Consider the following 21894-nt stretch of genomic DNA (forward strand, 5'->3'; position numbering starts at 1 on the left):
TAGAACACACCGTAGTGTTGGAATTGTAATTGGCAGGAAAAAAGTGAATGAAAGAACAAATACAGGAACACCTGGGTGGCTCAGTTGGTAAAGCAGCTGCCTTCGGCTCAGGTCATGATTCCAGGGTCTTGGGATCCAGCGCCGCATAGGGCTCCTTGCTCAGCGCAGAGCCTGCTTCTCCCTCTGCCTCTGCCGCTCCCCCTGCTCGTGCTCTCTCTCTCTCTCTCCGAAAAATAAATAAATAAAATCCTAAAAAAAAAAAAAGAACAAATACAACAACAGGAAAAAAAGAGAGAGAAGAAAGGAGGAAGGGAAGAAGAGAGAAAATCTGTGTTGATAATCCAGACATTGTTGGCCATGGACATAAATAATGGGATCCTTATTTACTGGATTAAAATTACACTGAAGCAGTACTTGGACTTTCTTCAATATATGCTCTTTTCCATTGTTTCTGAGATGGTATCTGTTTCACATGTTAAATTTAGAAATGTATGAGTGTAATAACATGATAATGTTGCTTAAATTTTTAATATACTTTAATATTTTTAAAATATCTGTTCACAAATTATTATGTGTTTTATTATAACATAATAAAAATTTATGCAGAATGCATTTTGATAGATTTTATAGAAACACAGTGATGATTCTGAGAAACCTAATGATAGATGCACAACAGAACTTTCTCATTCCTCACCAGTGCAGCACCTATTATATCTGGTGGCCTTCTTAGCAGTTGTCCAGCTCAAATTCCCACAGAACTTGGTGAAATTTTAAGAAATATGTACAAATGAATGTTTAAAGCAAGTTACATAAAAGTTCTAAAAAAAATTCTTAAATTTTTGAGTCAAAAGCAATGGACTATAATGCCTTCTTAAATAGTTTATGAATTCTATCCAAAATTACCATGGAATTTTGGATAATAAGCATACAGATTAGTATTAAGTTATAGTTAGAGCAGTCTTCATGAAGTTTTTATAAGCTTTTTTTTTAAAGATTTTTATTTATTTGACAGAGAGAGACACAGTGAGAGATGGAACACAAGCAGGGGGAGTGGGAGAGGGAGAACCAGGCTTCCTGTGGAGCAGGGAGCCCGATGTGGGACTCGATCCCAGGGCCCTGGGATCATGACCTGAGCTGAAGGCAGACGCTTAACGACTGAGCCACCCAGGCACCCATGAAGTTTTTATAAGCTTTAGTGATAAGTAATCAAATCCATCTATGGAAGTGGTTTTATGTGACATATATAGTGTAGCTTGTGCATGTGCTTTCATTGACACGTGTGTGTGTGTGTGTGTGTGTGTGTGTGTGGACATATAGTAGTAAATCACAACTATCCCTGTGAATGAGGGTAACTATTCCTAAAAATGTATTTGTTTCGCACATCCTTATAATATGAAGACATTGATTACATATTAAAATTGGGTAGTTAGAAGAGTCAAAACTAAGATACATAAAATGTTAAGCCAGAAAAATATTTTTTAATAATAATTTAAGCACAATTTGTTAAAACTTTGTAGAAAGTGTTAGCACAGCGGTTTTAAATTTCAGTCATTATAATTCATTCCTGATATGAATCATTTTCTAAAATTAATTTATTAATTACAGCAGTTAAGTGTAATTATTCTACCTATTCAAGATTTTTATTATTACTTTTTAACTCCAAGATAAATTCAGTGGAGGGTAATTACCATAACAATAATTCAGCACACATTTTCCAATCTGCTTGTTATTACAATACGTTCTCCAGAGTACCAGCTTCCACATTAATCAGTCATTCATGAACTTACCTCCCTGTTCAGTGAGGCCTTCTAGAAGCAATTTAAAGGATAACAATTTTTTTCCAAAAGGAATTGGCAGAGGAGATGTCCTTGTTCTGATTTCTGTTTTGGTTTTAATAAAAGCTTTAAGTAAATTAAGGGAAAAAAACCAGAAAAGTAGAAGAAAGAGGTTTATCAAATAATCCTGGGTGCCAAACATACACACATAAGATAAAAATCAAACATGTATTACATGAGAAAAGAAAGGCTCCGAAATCATGTGTCTTCCTGAGCAGAAAGTCTCAAGTCTCAGCAGACACCTTTATTACACACCTTTTCCCCAAAATGTCAATGCACCACTGAGAACATCGCATCCAATTAGCACTGCACTGGGCACCCTGTTATCACATTCAGTGATCCATTAAGTGAGAACTAGAAAAGCACAACATGGTTATGCCTACCTTCTTGAGGAGCTTTAGCTGCTCATAATTACATACCTGAGTTTGTAGAAAGTTTAGCACCACACTTCAGATTCACGCTTCTATGTATTCCACCTCTGCCCCAGTTGTATTTCTAATACAAATGCATCGCACCAGCTTTGTTTCAGAAGCAGCAAAAGTTAATATACACTCATATTACACAAATGGAATTCTAGAGAGAGATTTTTTTAAACATCTGGGGGTTATAACTATTCCTGAATCTGATGAAACAATGGGCACTAGTCCCATGAAAGTATTAGTATCCAAATATTCTTTTTAAATGCAAGCTAGTTCATAGAATCTTATTATGTACTGTAAGTTAAGACTACATGCTCTGTCATTTTTCTAGATCATTTCTTTTACCCCTGTCATATCTTGCAAGTGTACTGACTAAGACAAACAAAAATGTTGACTTTTCTACATCTTTAACAACTGACTTAAAAATATTTTAAAAGATTTTATTTATATATTTGAGAGAGAGAGAGAGAGAGAGAGAGCATGCACAAGCAGGGGCAGCGGCAGGCAAAAGGAGAAGCAGCCCCCAGCTGAGCGGGGAGCCTGATGCAGGACTTGATCCCAGAACCTTGGGATCATGACCTGAGCCAAAGGCAGACACTTAATTGACTGAGCCACCCAGGCACCCTTGTGATTTTAGCATTATAAACTTGAAACAAATGCGCTTCTGCAGATATAACTGAAAGATCTGATATATTCAATGCCATAGGCAAATATATAATTAATGTTGTTCAGAAGTTTAAAGTATAGTGAAAATTAAGTTACTATATCATATAGAAATCAGGGATTTATTTGTCAATGACAATTAGTAATTTCTAACCATGATTCAGATAAATTTCTTAATTAGAACATATACATTTTTCAAGATTTTTATTGGTGAATCTGTGTATTTGCTAACTTTTACATTGTCTTCTACATTTTGACATAAGAATACATCCCTGTAAAGTACTAAATAAAAGAAACAAAATAGAATTAAATTATAGTAGTTTACATTCTGCAAGTGTGCACAAACTTTACTTTCATGATAGTCAACCCAAGGATATATGCTAATTATAATGCACTAATCATTTTACCCAAGGAAATGAAGCTGTTAAAATATTCAAAATGACTAAAAAAAAGTTTCATTTGCACTGAGTTTTTACCAGGAGAAATTTGACAGAAGAACGTGTTCTGGGCAATCAATCACGGTTGTCTACAATGGTATTAATCACCTCCTGGGCCAGGATGTCTGTCTTCTCATCTTTGAGGCTTAGATACTTAAAAACTTTCTGCCAAGATGCTCTTCATGTAAATGAACCATATGCTGGAAGTTTACAATGTTGCCAAGGTGTTTTTAAGACTTGTTCAAGGTAGAAAGTTTTGCTCATTATGCTTATATTTACTGTAGGAAACTTCCTCTAAGTCCTTAGTAGGACAGTCTAAACGTTCAAAGTTTGGAAAATGAAAATAGCATTTATCACTATAGCTTCTTTCTTACATATGATTTATCAGCATGCAGATATAACAAAGAATGATTTTATTGGGATTTTTTTCCCTAGGTCTCAGAGGGAATAAATACATCAAATGCATGTATTTATCAGTATTAGGTTTTCCTTCTGGGAAAATCTGACATCTATTCAATAGTTGTAATTACATAATTTGATACTATTTTTACTAATATCAAGTGGCTTTTATCCATAAACTGGTTTTTAAATGTTTTATTATTCATTTAATAATTGAAATATTTTGATTTGGTTTCCAAAATAATATTAGGAATTCTTTTCTCAGAATATAGTTTAATACCACCATTCAGTTCCAGGAACATGAGGCTCAAAAAGCAATCGGTGACTAAAAATTAACAATTACTCATTCATATTTGGAAATGAGAGCCTGTATTAGCTGATACATAGTTGACAACATAAAAGACATAGTTCAGTTCATGATAAATAAAGTCAGTAGAATTTAGAGCTAATTTCTAAACAAATAATTGTGAGGCAAAATGAATATATAAAATATAATCTCTAAAAAAGGAATCTACAGGGGTGCCTGGGTGGCTCAGTCAGTTAAGTGACCGACTCTTGTTTTTGGCTCAGGTCGTGATCTCCCTGTGATGGGATCAAGACCCATGGGCTCTGTGCTCAGCGCAGAGTCTGCTTCAGATTCTCTCTCCCTCTCCCTCCCACTCCTACTCTCTCTCTCAAATAAATAAAATCTTTTTAAAAATAATAAAAATTAAAAAATAAAAAAGTTATATACATATAAATATTCAGAATGAGGCAGGTAGAATAGGGAAATGTTGGGTACTGCAGAAGGAAAGACAAGGAACAGGGAACTGACCTAACACCTGTTGAGTAACAGAATACTTGTTGCTAGGAGAAGCTACAAGGTTGTGCAACTGCGGCACAAATGCTCATCATCATCCCTCCACTGGGAGCGCTACAGGACTTCCAGTAGATCCAGCCAAGCGCAAACTCAGACTGCGCCTGTGCAGTGACTACCCTAAAGCAGGCCTAATGATATGCAAAGTTCTTTGAAGTCTGCCTGTTCCCCAAACCCTACATAAATATTCCACCCCTTAATTATGACTGCCTATAAGAATCAGAATCCTACATTTATCCCAGGCGACTCAGATCCTCTGAGCGGTCTGCATCCCTGTCCCTAACCTGGAGTGTGTACTTTTGCACTTTTGCTTTTCTTTTTTTTTTTTTTAAGATTTTATTTATTCATTTGAGAGAGATAAGAGAGAGCACAAGCAGGGGGAGCAGCAGAGGGAGAGGGAGAAGCAGGCTCCCTGCTGAGCAGGGAGCCCGATGTGGGGCTCAATCCCAGGACCCTGGGATCAGGACCTGAGCCAAAGGCAGAAGCCTAACTGATTGAGCCAAAAAGGCACCCTGTGCACTTTTGCTTTTCAATAAAACTTCTGCTATGCTCTACTCTGACTTGGCCTTGAACTGTTTCTTGTGGCGCAGTCAAGAACCTGGCACCTGCTGGTGGTTGAGGTCTTGGGGTGGAGAATTCCCCCAGTCTCTGGTGTCAATAAGAAGGCATTTGGTATAAAAGCAAATGTTCATTACACATTTAAGTTTCATGATCTTTTACAGGGAATGGGGAGATAGCTAGATAGAAATTTTATCGCTTTCTATTTGTGTCTGTGTTCAAGAAGTATATTAGTATGTAATTTTTTTTTAACCTGTGATGTCCTTATCTAGTTTGGAAATCAAAGTAATACTGGTATCACAGAATAACTTGAAAAGTTTTTGTTTCCAGAACAGGAAAGGCCTAGCCACAGAGCTGCTCCAAAAGTCACAAGGGGACTTCTAGGAGCTGAGCATGAGCACAAAGAGTACAGCTTGTCCTTACCTACTTTCAAAGGGTCACAACAAAAGCTCATTAGGCACTCATAAATATACAATACATAAATAAATACAATTATAACAAAAGACATCATGGGTAGGCACATGCGCAGAAGCCAAAATGTAATATAACCACCAGCTGTCAATCACAAATGTCAATCAAAGCCAAATTTACATATGCACAAAGCAGCCTAGAGCTTCTCAGTGCCTTTGCCATGCTTGCTCAGGAAGAGGCGCCCTTTCACTCTTGAAAGTGTAGTATACTTATCTATTCGATAAACTCTATCTCCCCTTTCTGGTCTCAGGCCCCTAATTCTTTGGTGCATCTGGGACAAAAACTCAGTGACCAGTAATACTGCATATTCCCATATTGATTTCATAACAGACATGGAATCAGCAGTTATGTTCCTTCTTTCATTTCTAATTTTGATAATTTTTGTTCCCTTTTACCTTCATTAGTCCATCCAGATGTTTAGCAATTTTAGATCTTTCTAAAATTTGATGCCACTGATTTTCTCCATTGTTAATTTGCTTTCTACTTCATTTTCTATGACTCTTGATCTTTGTATCATCCCTTTTGGGAGGTCAAATCTTATCAGATTTGATAAGACTTTGTCCATTATTTACTCAAATATTTTATGCTTCCCCCTCTTCTAGGACTTGTTGTAAGACATAATGTTTAGAAGTTGGGTGAGCAGGAGGAGTTCAAAGAAAAACTCCTAGTTCCCTGACACACATTCTTAACTGAGAGGGGAATGAGCCAACTTGCCGTTAGAGTAATTTGAGGTCAACAAATAGTTTCTGACCTAAGGGAATTTCTGTGGGTGTAGAGAGTTGAGGTCCATGGAAATTAAGTTAGAAAGCAAACATAATGACAATGAAAGTTTTTGCTTCTACATTTGGTGTTATTGTGTGCCATTATTTTTAAAGAAAAACAGTGAATTTTGTGTTTTTATGTTTTCTTAGTGAACTTCCCAGGAAGTATAGTATACATGCTCAAACTTAAAAAGTATTTAAAGATGATGATGAAGTGGATCAAACAAAGGATTGCTGAACTGCTGTGTGTTGGGCTGGTTGATGAACTTTAATCACAATTTTCCCTTTATTTCTGGACTATTTAACTCACAATAATTTCTCAGTATTTGCTATAAATCAGTTTGAGTGTCATGCTTATAATTACATGAAAATATCTAAGAATGAATAATATTTTAAGCATATGATATTAGGACTGTAAAATAATAAGATCAGCTTTGTGGAAATATCAAATCTTTTCTATTATGTAAACACAGTGAAGAAGAGCTAGTTCTAACATAAAGAAGATAAATACACACATAATAAACCTCATGCTAAAATCTTCCAAAGAACTTAATGTTGGAACCATTATTCTCTTTGTCTCTTTTTCTTTGTTGGTTTTATTCTATGTTATTGTCATATTCTATCTCTTAAGCTTTCTGTTTCCCTTATATACTCAAACACACTTTTCAGGTTGAATAGATTTGTGAAGAATTTGTTTGCCTCCAGTGAGTTTATTGCCTGGAGAAAAGTTGAGATTTTGAAAAGGAAATGTAAACTTTTTCAGTCCAGCTTGACGGGTCTATTATATTTCAAATTTAGAAGAAATGATTCATAAGTTCCTCAGATTGATGGGACTAGCCTACCTGTTTAGCAGAAACTCAGCTTCAGGGCATCAATTTGGTAGTGGGATTTTTCTCAGTGCAGGTAACATAGATGTTTCCATTCATAGATAAATTTTGTTATGATAACAATAGGCACAACATACTACTCTTCCTATGGTACTGCCACCTCATAAAATAAGTAACATGTATTGAGCGCTTATTACACACTAAGCAATGTTGTAACCATTTTCATGTGTTAACTCATTTAATTCTCACATAAGCAATATGAAGTAAATAACATACACATACCTATTTTGTACATGAAAAAAGTGAAGTGCCTGAAGGGTAAGCAGCTTGTCCAAAGTTACACAGTAAGTGAAGGTATTCAGGTTTCAACTCAGACTCTTGTGCTCTAAAGTTCTGTTGGTAATGAAACATAATGGTTAGTTTTATCCTCCCTGAATATGTGCCACTATTAAAGCTTTAGTGGCTGCCTGAATTAATTGCAGCAGTATTTCTGTGGATAACCTTTGCTCTTTCAGGTTACTGCTATGTAACATATATAAATTTTAAGGCATTTTCAGTAGAAATATTAATTAATATCAGTGATAGTACTTAAAATTTCAGGCAATATTTCTGATTATTGATCTAAATGCAGTGCAATATTAAGCTTCAATTGGATTTTTTTAAGTTTTTATTTAAATTCTACTTAGTTAACATATAGTGTAATATGTGTATTATAAACCAATATACTATATAAACCAATATAGTGTAATATTGGTTTCAGGAGTAGAATTTAGTGATTCATCACTTACATATAACATCCAGTGCCCTCCTAATCCCCATCACCCAGTTAGCCTATCCTCTGACCACCTGCCTTCCAGCAACCCTCAGTTTGTTCTCTATAGTTAAGAGTCACTTATGGTTTGCCTCCCCCTCTTTTTTTTTCTCCCCTTCCCCTATATTCATCTGTTTTGTTTCTTACATTCCATAAATGAATGAAATCATATGATATTTGTCTTTTTCTGACTGACTTATTTCACTTAACGTAATACTCTGTAGCTCCAGCCACATTGTTGCAAATGGCAATATTTCATTCTTTTTGATGGCTGAGTAATATTCCATTATATAGTGGAATAGATACATAGCTATATATCACCTCTTCTTTATCCATTCATCAGTTGAGGGATTTTTGGGCTCTTTCCATAATTTGGCTATTGTTGATAATGCTGCTATAAATATCAGAGTGTATGTATCCCTTCAAATCAGTATTTTTGTATCTGTTGGGTAAATACCTAGTGGTACAATGGTTGGGTTGTAGGGTAGCTCTATTCTTAACTTTTTGAGGAACCTCCATACTGTTTTCCAGAGTGGCTGCCCCAGTTTGCATTCCCACCAACATTATAAGAGGTTTCCCCTTTCTCCACAACCTCACCAACATCTGTTGTTTCCTGTGTTAATTTTAGCCATTCTGACAGGTGTGAGGTGATATCTCATTGTGGTTTGGACTTGTATTTCCCTGACTGATGAGTGATATTGAGCATCTTTTTATGTGTCTGTTAGCTATCTGTATGTCTTCTTTGGAAAAATGTCTATTCATGTGTTCTATCCATTCCCTAACTGGGTTATTTGTTTTTTGGGTGTTGAGTTTGATCAATTCTTTATAGATTTTGGACACTAAGCCTTTATCAGATATGTCATTTACAAATATCTTCTCCCATTGTGAAGGTTGCATTTTACTTTTGTTCATTGTTTCCTTCACTGCACAGAAGCTTTCTATCTTGATGATGTCCCAAAAGTTCATTTTTGCTTTTGTTTCCCTTGCTTCTGGCAGCATGTCTAGTAAGAAGTTGCTACAACTGATGTCAAAAAGGTTACTACCTGTGTTCTCCTCTATGATTTTGATGGTTTCCCACTTCACATTTAGGTCTTTGATCCATTTTGAATTTATTTTTGTATACAGTGTAAGAAAGTGGTCCAGTTTCATTCTTTTGCATGTAGCTGTCCCGTTTTCCCAACACCACTAATTGGAAAGACTGTCTTTTTTCACTGGATATTCTTTCCTGCTTTGTGGAAGATTAGTTGACCATATAGGTGTGGGTCTACTTCTGTTTTTTTTGTATTGTTCCATTCATCTATGTGTCTGTTTTTTTGTGCAAGTAGCATACTGTCTTAATGACTACAGCTTTGTAATATAGCTTGAAACCAGGAATTGTGATGCCTCCAGCTTTGCTTTTCTTTTTCAGGATTACTTTGGCTATTCGGGGTCTTTTGTGGTTCCATACACATTTTAGGATTGTTTTAGCTCTATGAAAAATGCTGGTGGTATTTTGATGGGGATTGCATTAAATGTGTAGATTGCTTTGGTAGTATGGACATTTTAACAATATTTGTTCTTCCAATTCATGAACATCAGATGTTTGTGTCATCTTAAATTTCTTTCATAAATGTTCTATAGTTTTCAGAGTACAGATCTTTTACCTTTTTGGTCCTAGATATCTTATGGTTTTGGGTGTAATTATAAATGGGATTGATTCCTTGATTCCTCATTCTGCTGCTTCATTATTGGTGTGTAGAAATGCAATAGATTTCTGTACATTGATTTTGTATCCTGTGACTCTGCTGAATGCATGTATAAATTCCAGCATTTTTTTTAAGTCTTCTGTGTTTTCTACATAGAGTATCATGTCCTCTGCAAATCATGAAAGTTTGACTTCTTCCTTGCTGATTTGGATGCCTTTTATTTCATTTTGTTGTCTGTTTGCTGAAGCTAGGACTTCTAGTACTGTTGAATAACAATTGTGAGAGTGGACATCCCTGTCTTGTTCCTGACTTTTTAGAGGAAAAGCTCTTAGTTTTTACCTATTGAGGGGATATTAGCTATGAGTCTTTCATATATGGCCTTTATGATGTTGAAATATGTTCCCTCCATCCCTACTTGTTGAGGGTTTTTATCAAGAATAGATGCTGTATTTGTCAAATATTTTTCTGCATCTGTTGAAAGGATCATATCTTTTCTTTTATTAATGTGGTGTATCACACTGATTGGTTTGTGTATATTGAACCACCCTTGCAGCCCAGGAATAAATCCCACTTGATTGTGGTGAATGATTCTTTTATTTTTTTAAGATTTTATTTCTTTATTTGACAGAGAGAGAGACAGCGAGAGAGGGAACACAAGCAGGGGGAGTGGGAGAGGGAGAAGCAGGCTTCCTGTGGAGCAGGGAGCCTGATGCGGGGCTCGATCCCAGGACCCTGGGATCATGACCTGAGCCGAAGACAGACACTTAATGACTGAGTCACCCAGGCGTCCATGCTGAATGATTCTTTTAATGTACTTTGGATTTCATTTGCTAGTATCTTGTTGAGAATTTTTGCATCCATGATCCTCAGGGATATTGGCCTATAATTCTCCTTTTTAGTGGCATTTTTGTCTGGTTTTGTAATGCAGGTAATGCTGGCTTTGTAGAATGAATTCAGAAGTTTTCCTTCCATCTTTATTTTTTGGAACAGTTTGAGAAGAATAAGGTATTAACTCTTCTTTAAATATTTGGTAGAAGTGCCCTGGGAAACCATCTGGCCCTGGACTTTTGTTTGTTGGGAGTTTTATTAGTGATTCAATTTCTTTGCTGGTTATGGTTCTGATCAAATTTTCTATATCTTCCTATTTAAGTTTTGGTAGTTTATGTGTTTCTAGGAAGTTATCCATTTTCTTCCAGATTGCCTAATTTGTTTGCGTATTAATATTCTCTTATAATTGCTTGTATGTCTGCGGTGTTGGTTGTGATCCCTCCTCTTTTATTTGTGATTTTATTTATTTGGGTCCTTTCTCTTTTCTTTTTGATAAGTCTGGCTAGGGGCTTATCAATTTTATTAATTCTTTCAAAGAACCAGCTCCTAGTTTCATTGATCTGTTCTACTGTTTTTGTTTGTTTGTTTGTTGTTTGTATATCATTTACTTCTGCTCTAATCTTTATTATTTCCCTTCTGCTGGCTTTAGGCTCTATTTGCTGTTCCTTTTCTAGCTCCTTTAGGTATAAGTTTAATTTGTATATTTGAGACTTTTCTTGCTTCTTGAGGTAGGCCTGCATTTCAGTATACTTCCCTCTTAATGACCACTTTTGATGCATCCCAAAGATTTTGGACTATCCTGTTTTTATTTATTTTTTTATTTTGTCTTTAATTTCATGGTTGACCCATTCATTCTTTAGTAGGATGTTCTTTAATCTCCATGCATTTGTGGCCTTTCCAAAGTTTTTCTTGTGGCTGACTTCAAGTTTCACAGTATTATAGTCTGAAAATAAGCATGGTATGATCTCAATCTTTTTGTACTTGTTGAGGTCTGATTTGTGACCCAGTTTGTGATCTATTCTGGAGGATGTTCAGTGTGCAATGGAGAAGAATGTGTATTCTGCTGCTTTAGGATGAGATGCTCTGAATATATCTGTTAAGTACATATGGTCCAGTATGTATTTCAAAGCCCTAGTTTCCTTGTTGATTTTCTGCTTAGATGATCTGTCCATGGCTGTAAGTCGGGTGTTAAAGTCCTCTACTATTATTGTGTTGTTATCAATGAATTTCTTTATGTTTCTTTATATATGATTTATATATCTGGGTGCTCCCAATTGGGGGTCATAAATATTTACAATTGTTAGATCTTCTTTTTGGGTAGACCCCTTTATTATGATATAGTGCCCTTCTTCGTCTTTGTTACAGTCTTTTGTTTAAAATCTACTTTGTCTGATATAAGTATGACTACTCTGGCTTTCTTTTGGTGTCCATTGGCATGATAAATGCTTTTCCATCCCTTCACTTTCAATATGTAGGTGTCTTTAGGTCTAAAATGAGTCTTTTATAGGCAGCATATAGATGGGTCTTGTTTTTTTTTTTTTATTTGTTAGTTGTTTATTTATCAAGACAAACTATTCCATAAGCCAGTATTCGTGTTTCATAGTTCAGAACACAGGTCAGTGACAGACTTCAATGGAACTCAACCCAAAGAAATTCTTTACATTACCAAATCATTTTGCACTCTGAAAGATACCAGCCTTCTTCATCTCCTCAAAATCTTTCATGGAATCATAATTTCTGTAGAAATCTGCATATGCCTTCTTTCTTGGTTCGGCCACAGCAAACTTATAGAAAGCTGCAACACCCAGGGATACAGCGAACGCTCCAACAATATGAAATCGCAGACGCTTGGCCAGAAGGTCTCGCATCTGAGGTTTCGTCAAAGCACTGGAAGTCATGGTAGTTATTCTCCTCAACACCAACCTCCCTTGTTTTTTTTTTTTTTTTTTAATCCATTCTGATACTTATGTCTTTTGATTGGAGCATTTCGTCCATTTACATTCAGAGTGATTACTGATAGTTATGAATTTAGTGCCATTGTATTACTTGTGGTCATTATATCCAGTTTTTTTTTTTTTTGATCTTGATTATAGTGTTTTTTTTTTTATTTCAGCCTGACTACTTTTTAGGTCTTTTATCTCTGTGGTAAGGGACTCCCTGGTGTCTTCTGTGCTTTCTCAAGCCCTGCTAGTCACCTTATGATTGTTATTATAAAATCTGGTTCAGACAAATTGCTTATATCTGTTTTGATTAGATCCCTGGCAATGACTTGTTGTTGTTCTTTCTTTGTGGGTGAATTCCTCCATCTTGGCATTTTGTCTAGGTCTCTGTCTTCTGTGTGTTAGTAAAGCCGATTATGTTTCCTTCTCGTGAGAGTAATGGCTATATTAAGAAGAGCTCCTACACTGTCCAGGGACTGGCACTTCAGGAAGTGTCTCTGGTGTATGCCATGTGCACTCTGCTGTTGTGTTTTGGATGCTCTTTCCCACAGGTCAGTCTTCTACAGAGTTCCTCCTTGCCTGCAATGGAGAGTGTTTGGATCTTGTTCAGTGTGTAGCGAATTTTAACTAGATGTGTTTTAGTCTGCTTGTTAAAGAGAGGCTAGGAAAAAAAAAAAGAAGAAGGGATTTGGCTTATTAACCTGTATTTTGGTAGATTTTTCTAGAAGTACCACTGAGAAACCCAGAATCACCATCCACAACCCAAATCAATTACCACAGTTGCTGTAATAGACTGGAGATGATGATAACCATCTCCTTGGTTGAACTGTAATTTTTAACACCAGGAAAGCATACAAAAAAAGCACGGAGATGACGAAGAAATAAATGTTACTCAAATTGGATTTATGTGAATTAAAAAAAAAAAAAAGAGAGAGAGAGAGGCTAGATCCTATTTCCCCTAAAGCTTAAGCATTGCAGCATTCTATGGTCACTAGACTTTGTGCATGAGGAGGGTTGGGCTGGTCTTTTTGGGGAAGGGCCTGCTGCCACTCTGACTCTCAGGCACACTTGCCCTAGTTCAGAAGCACCTGCAGAGTGCAGGGAGTCAGGGCTTGGTGTAAGCACTGTGGGGTGCTGTGCTGCTCACTGAGGGCCATCAGTGCAGATGGGCCAGGGAAAAATGGTGTCAGCTCGCTCTCTCACTGGCGAGGGAAGTTTGCACTCTCCCCTGTTCTGGAAGCCTTCACAGATGAGTGAACAATCTCTCCTCATTAGTCCCAGGCATCCCTCAGAGCCCTGCTTTCACCCTGTCCTGTGTCTGCGCCGTCTGCCTGCCTGCTTGCCGGCACAGTGCTCTAGTGTTTTATCTCAGGCATGCCAGCTGGGTTTTAAAACTCTAAATTTTAGGGACCCCACATGGACCATGCTGATCCTCTGGGGGAGGGTCTTGCCACTTTATGGCTGGTTCTGGTTTATCCCAGAAAGCCAGCTGTAGGAATGCACAGGGTCTTGGAGTTTATGGTAACGCACAGCAAAAAGTCAGTGTCTAGGTTAGCTGCCCTCAGCAGGCATGTCTGCTTATATGCTAATGAACGGGGCAGCTCAATGGCACCTGCCAACTCTTTTGTCCCTGGAGAGGTAGGGCCATCTCTCCCACATGCACTCAAAGAAAGGGGAACTCTCTCTCCCAGTGCAACCCAGGTGATCCTCACACCACACTGTCTGCTCCCAGCCTCTGCCCTCCTTCTCCAGAGGAGCACCTCTATGCCTGCCAGCCTCCACCCAGTGATAGCACGGACTTCTAAAACTTCAGTCTTTGAGCTCCGTTGCTTGTAAGAACTTGCAATAATCAGCCTTTCTCTTTTTCCCCTGTCCATGGTTTTGGGGAAGTGTTTTTCTTGTGCAATGCCCTGTGCTCTGTTCACTCTCTCTCTTTCTCTCCTCTCTCCCTATCAGAGTTCCCTCTCCTCTAAGCATCAGTGATTCTTTTCTTCTCCAAATCATGTCTTCACATCTTCTTCCTTCCACGATGTCGTCTCTTCTCCCTCTAGCTGTGCAGTTTGTTTTCTCAGTCTTCAGATCAATTTCCTGGATGTTCAGAATTATTTGATATTTATCTAGCTGTGTTCTAGGCATGAGGCAAATATAAGGTTCTCCTACTACTCTGCCATCTTAACTCCGCAGCTTCACGGGGATTATTTGAACCAGTGATATCTGACTTCTTGCCCAAATGCACATGAATAAGTATATTTAAGATTTAGTTTGTTGATGATATATGTTTTATAAGGAAGCACTATCTTATTTATAATAGCCAAATAACTGATATTCTGTGGTTCATTAGTAAATGATTCATTTTAAACACAATCCACTTGCTTTTCCCATTAAATGGCTGCAATAAGCAAGTTGGGCATATCACTTTATACCATATCTTCATGTATTAACTTTGATATCTCACACAAGGATCATGAAGTATTTGCCTTAAGTGGGGGACATAAAATCAATGGTTTACCTCATTTAAAAATTATTTAGGCACACCCTTTTAAATTTTATATATTTAGGAGAATTAGATCCCAAAGTAGCAATAGTCAAATGTCTGTTCTTAAATACCTGAGCCATGATGAGTATGATACTCAAATGGTCTACAGAGACTAAGTAATAAAAAGAATGACTTAACTGGTAAGGATCATCATGATGTCCCAAGTACTGTATTATAATTGAGTTTACTAAGGTCTTAATAGATTTTTATAATGATCTTAAAATGAACAAACAAAATGGGAAGGCAATTTAGATCTGTTAAACATCTTGTCTACTTTATCCTCAATAGAATGTTAGTAGTTCTCTCTGATTTTCTAAACCTAAGCAGCTAACAGACTCAGAGCCTCTTGAGCGCTAAACCATAGCTAAGAAATACGTACTTAGGTTTTTTCTCCTCTCCCTTCCAAAAGGGACTTCCAGTTCATTATCGTGATGAATAAATGCTGTGGAAAGGGAAATAGCCACAGTTTTCAAGAATTACTGATACTATCTCTGAAGTGATACTACCATTTGGACCCCAATTACCACTGTGTTTTGAAAACAAGAAGACTAGAATCACTATATGCATGCGTGAAGACCCTTTAGTGCCCTCACCTCAGATTGTAACTTTTACTGAAATACTGATTCTCATCAAGATCTACCTATATGCCCTTCATGCTATAAATGGTAGTTTGGATCATTTGTGTGTGGATCTTTTCGGGAGAAAAAAAAGACCTATAAAATAGTTTATTCAATCAACTTTAAAAGGAAATATGTTCAGATAAAATATGAAAGGATAAGAGAGAAATAGACAACCAGAAAAGATTTAAAAAATAAATATTAAAATATATTATTTTGCTCACTCACTATAAATTTAAATAACTTGGGCAAATTGGAAAATTTCCTGGGAAACCATGATTTACCAAAAATTTAACAGAAGAAATGGACTGGGTGAGATTTATGTAAAAAAATTAGAGAAAGTTGTGCAAGAGATTCCCTAAAAAAAATAATAAAATTCATAAACCATAAACCATTTCATAGAAGGATTCTCCTTACTGAGAGCTCATTGAAATGTTATTTAAACTATTAGAAACAGTGAAAGAAAAATTCACTCAGATTTTTAAAGCAACTACCTTTTTGAAACCAAAACAAATATTACCCAAATAAATACAATTATAATCTTGGTTATGAATATTGTAGTGACCTCTCAAAAGATATTTCTACCCCACAACTGTGTATGTGACCTCATTTAGAAAGAGGGCCTTTGTGGGCACCTGGGTGGTTCAGTTGGTTAAGTGTCTGCCTTTGGCTCAGGTCATGATCCTAGGGTTCTTGGGATGCAGTACCATGTCAGGCTCCTTGCTTAGTGGGGAGCCTACATGTTCTCCCTTTGCCTCTCCCTGTGCTCCTGCTCTCTCTCTCTCTTTAAAATAAATAAATAAAACCTTAAAAGAAAAAAAAAGAAAGAGGACCTTTGCAGGTGTAATTCATTAAAGGATAGTGATATGAAATCATCTTGGATTACTTCAGTGATTCCTAAATGCTTATGAGAGAAAGGACGAGAAATATTTGAGACATAGAGGAGAAGACCATGGTAAAACAGATATAGAGATTATAGTATGCAGCCAGAAGCCAAGGAGTGCCTCCAGCCACCAGAAGAAGAGGCAAGGACTGGAATCTCTTCTAGAATTTCTGGAGGGAGTGTGGCCGAGCCAATATCTTGATTTCAGACATTTAGCCTCCTGAACAGTGAAAGATTACATTTCTGTTAAGCCATTCAGTTTGTGGTAATATGCTATGAATGTTGACATAAGTATTTTAACTAAAGTATTAACAGCAGAATTTATCACTTGATTAAAAAGATAATTCATCATAGCCAAATAGTATTTGTTATATAAATGCAAAGATGGTAAAATATTAGAAAATGTATTTATATAGTCATTATTTTCATATTTTAAGGAAAACATATAATAAAAATAATACAAAAAAAGAATAATACAAAGAAACATGTACATAATACCTAGCTGTATTCAAAGTAATTTACAGGTTACATAATCATTGTTATGATTATTATCTTATGAGGTAGGTTTATATTATTTCTATTTTATAATAGGAAACTGAAAGAAATATAAAGTAAAGCAAGGTTTAATTTCACAATGATTGTGTAGCCAATAGATGGTGAAGTTGAGTTTTGAATCTAACATGGCTGGCTCCAAAGTCCCTGTATTATAACGCTATGGAATTATCATCTCCAGGGATACTGAAATGGGATTTGACCGAATTCAATAATCAATCTTGCTTAAAACACTTGATTTATCATGATTAAATACATAGTTACTTAATTTTTTTAAGTGAACGAAATTTTCATTTTAATACTGATATTCAACTTACAGATATACATTATGATAATTTTATAGCATTTCATTACTTATTATTTTAGAAAGATTTATAAATAATACATTTCATTTTCTTTAACACTTTTTTTCTTTTGATGGGCTTTTTTAAAAATTTTATTATGTTATGTTAATCACCATACATTACATCATTAGTTTTTGATGTAGTGTTCCATGATTCATTGTTTGCATATAACACCCAGTGCTCCAGTCAATACATGTCCTCTTTAATATCCATCACCAGGCTAACCCATCCCCCCACCCCCTCCCCTCTAGAACCCTCAGTTTGTTTCTCAGAGTCCATAGTCTCTCATGGTTCATCTCCCCCTCCAATTCCCCCCCCTTCATTTTTCCCTTCCTACTCTCTTCTTTTTTTTAACATTTAATGTATTATTTGTTTCAGAGGTACAGTCTTACACAATTCACAGTGCTCACCATAGCACATACCCTCCCCAATGTCTATCACCCAGCCACCCATCCTTCCCACCCAACAAAACCAAAAGACAACTGACAGAATGGGAGAAGATATTTGCAAATGACATTTCAGGTAAAGGACTAGTATCCAAAATCTCTAAAGAACTTATCAAACTCAACACCCAAAGAACAAATAATCCAATCAAGAAATGGGCAGAAGACATGAACAGACATTTTTCCAAAGAAGACATCCAAATGACCAACAGACACATGAAAAAGTGCTCAACATCGCTCGGCATCAGGGAAATCCAAATCAAAACCTCAATGAGATACCACCTCACACCAGTCACAATGGTTAAAATTAACAAGTCAGGAAATGACAGATGTTGGCAGGGATGCAGAGAAAGGGGAACCTTGCTACACATAGTTACTTAATTTGAGAAAAGATATCAACTTCAATCCCCAAAGCAGGATAATCCTGAAAATGGAAGTGCCAAAGTCATTCCTATTATAAGTAGGAGTAAACAAGCATACCCACTATTCCTGATATTAACATAGTATTGTTATACTGGATGCACACACATAAAAATAAGGCAAGATAAAGATATGTAAAATATAAAAATTTTCTGATATCTATATATATCAGAAATATATATAATTATGTTTCTGCTTAATTCCCACTTTTACTCTCTCCCTTACCAATAAAACCAGTGCAAGAACATTGCTCACTGCAGAGTGTCTGCACTGTTGTCATTACAAGAATAAGATGAGCCATGAACACAGTTTTAGAGCTTAAGTATGACTAAATGGATTATATAATATAAATGAGATTATACTACCCAGGCCTTTGTCCTGGTTGCCATGGAAATGAGACCCTCTCTTCATGTTAATAAAATTATAGTTAAATTAGAAACATGACAATGAGGAAAGAACATGCAAGGATAGAACAATACATGATTTAATTCCAACTTAGGGAAAAAGAATTGGGGAGGCATGTGGAGTTATTTATGTAGCAGAATAAAGATTAAATCAGAAGAAAATGTTGGATTCTGAATAAATGAGTTAAATGAAAGAAGAAAAATAAATTGTGCAGTCTCCAAAGGGAATGCACTGAGCCAGAATGCTCTAGAGTTCTGTGGGGTCTGTAAGCCTATCACAGAGCTGCAGGCTTTGGTTGTGGTGAGTACGCATAAACAAGCGTGTGTGGGTACACATTGCCTCATGTGCCGACTGACTCCATTACTAAGTGGAAAGAAACACTAGAGTAAACAAAGCAAATGAGAAAAATGTGTTACCTTCTCACAACCTGAGAGTCCTCCACATATATTCAAACCTCTCATTACTTATTTTCCACTGACACTAGGCAGTGAAGGGACATATCAGCTATTCTCAAGTCTTAAAGTTAGTCATAACCGTAGTTTAGACCATACTGGCAAGATGTGATCACTTGCAATAGCTCACCCCAGGCTACTAATTTTGCCAGGTTGTTGGGTTGTGTTATTTTGTTTAATTTATAATTGGGAGAAGGTGATCATGATTAGATTTGTGCATTCCAAAATAAAGGCAAAATGTATTTAAAAAGACTCAGATTATTTCATTTTCTTCATAGCCTCAGTGCAGTGGTAAAAATATACTAATGGAAAGATTGACTAAAATGGAGATTTAAAAAATCAAATAACTTTTAATTAGTCTGCAAGATATTTGTATATTTTATTGCAATGGTGTTTCTTAGAAGCTTATTTCTGTAGACATCAGTCTATATGCCATAGATATTCTAGGTGAGTAAAGAATCGTTGTGTCTGTAATAGAGGTTTTTTATTAGAAACAAAAAAAAATGGTTTGCCCAGTTTCAGTATGAAAGCGGTTCCAGGAGTTTCCCAATGAAACATTCAATTTCAATTGAAATTTTTCTTGATATATTTCCAGATAAGCCAATGACATTCTGTTAACATCCAATAAAATAGAAAAAACAGAGTAACTGAACATATAAAATATTTATTATAGTCTAAGTTATAATAACAGGCACTGTTATTTCTTTACTATTCTGAATATTTAGGCAATAAAAATCAAATAGGTTGTTATGATAGCCTATGATATCATAAGTGCATGATGAATGATTAATCCTCATCGTACAACCTGATTATCATAATATGACCCCATATTGTATAGCACATGGTGCCTTCTCACAAATTCCAATTAGGCAGAAAAGAAAGAATATATTCAATGATTTGAATTATATGAGCAACATAGAATATGTTAAATATGCAATATACAGAGTTTAGATAAAAGCAATAAGTAAATGACAATTGTCACTAGCACAATCTTTGGAAAATAAAATTCAAGTTATATACCATGACATCATAAACAAATGGGCAGACAAGTTAATTCTACCATAGAAAATCTAATGCTGTTTTATGAAAGACAGTGCAATAGAACAACTGTATTGATTTATTACTTCATCAAGAAATATTTATTTGTCAGATTGAGGTAGGTGCTGGGGATATAATCTTATGTAAACATATGTTCTTATAGAGAAAAATGCAAAACTAAGCAATTATAATCAGCTGAATAAATACAATGATAAAATACATTCAGGGTGCTACAGGGGGCGACTAGCATTGAAGGAGGATTCTCTTCAATATATGGAGAAAGCAGTTGATGCATAATTTCTAAAATTATGGAAAATACACTGGAATTTCTCATAGCAGTATGAAATCTTATACATGTTTGAAATAGATGCCTTATAATATATTTTCATTCAGAAAGAACATTACGTATGAAGTGTTCTCCATGGGCTGAAGACGAACAGGGCCTGTGGCAGAGAAACCACTCAGGGAAATCTGCAATAATTCATTCAAAATATACATAATAGATATTCTTTGTGTTTGATACTGTGCTTAGCACTAAGCATAGAGTTGAAAACAGTACATTCCCTCAGAAGCTTACACTATATCAGTACAATAAACATTAAGCAAAAATGAAAACACAAACATATATGGCTGGGTTATATCACTAAGTAGTAAGCAAATACTATCTCTGATGTTCCCCCACCTCTCACACTTGTAACACATATTTTCCCTCCATCAGTCCATACTAGGTGATGGAAAGCAAGGTCAAAACTGCAAAGTTAAGACTAAGAAACTGGCTTTTTTTTATTGTTTTTGCCTTGGAAAGGACAGATAAATCAAGTTTTAGAAGAAAAAGAAAGAGAAATAAATAAAAACAAAGGGTAAAAGGAGAGCAGGCAGATGATAAAGGTGAGAACCATCTATCAAAGAGAAAACAGAAGCAGAGTAGAGAAGACCAAAGGACAAAGTATGTTCCAGTGTGTCTCTGATTCCTCCCCCACCTCTTCATCTACCACATAACCTGTCACCAGTGAACAATCTACTATCAGAGGGTACTGGAAACCTGTAAGCCTCTGTGAAACACAAAGTCACAACTTAAAAACTATATGTGTAGTTGCCAGACAATAGTATCCTCAGGCCCCGGTGTTCCAAGAAAAAACCTGTAAGGGATTTTCCTATGAGCAGAACCCTGGAATATCCTCTCTTGCTTTTCTTAAATACACAGGGAAAAAAGTGAAAAGCACCATAAAGGAAAAAGAATAAAATACTTGGAAAGACAATATCTGGGTAGAGGCAGGTTATTCGCATATATTGGAGAATCAAGGAATGGCAGACTAGTAAAACAAGAATATTCAAGTGCCATTTAGAATGAAGAGATTTTTGAGATAGAAGACACATATTGAAGAACTTCAGTGATACTGGAAAACAGTAATTTCAAAAAACTGAAATAAGGTTGATGGGGCTCCATTAGAGGAAGAAACAAATGATTCTAAAATAATAAGGGTCAAATCAGGAATTGGAATTTACTCTAAGTGCTGACCAAATCTGTGAAAGGTCTGAGATTACATTCTTCTTTCAAACTAACAAGTGAGCTTGCTGAATTTCCATGGATGCTGGCAGAAGATACAAAGCTCCTGCATCTGAGACAAAAGTTTTGCTTACAGCACAGAAGTCAGCATTCGCGTCATTCTTCCTTGCCTCTTAAGTCCCCAGGGGCACCGAAGAAGCAGGTCAG

At 36.0% G+C, this 21894-nt stretch overlaps 1 protein-coding gene across 1 annotated transcript; it reads right to left on the minus strand.

The window, feature by feature from the left end:
* Nucleotides 1-12078: 12078 nt before the first annotated feature.
* Nucleotides 12079-12472, minus strand: LOC118356769 (cytochrome c oxidase subunit 6C-like). The gene has a single exon (XM_035726398.1). It carries the CDS (start codon nucleotides 12446-12448, stop codon nucleotides 12221-12223), a length of 228 nt encoding a protein of 75 aa, XP_035582291.1. The 5' UTR covers nucleotides 12449-12472; the 3' UTR covers nucleotides 12079-12220.
* Nucleotides 12473-21894: the final 9422 nt, after the last annotated feature.

This window comes from Zalophus californianus, chromosome 2 (genome assembly GCF_009762305.2).
Source record: "Zalophus californianus isolate mZalCal1 chromosome 2, mZalCal1.pri.v2, whole genome shotgun sequence".
Lineage (NCBI taxonomy): Eukaryota > Metazoa > Chordata > Mammalia > Carnivora > Otariidae > Zalophus > Zalophus californianus.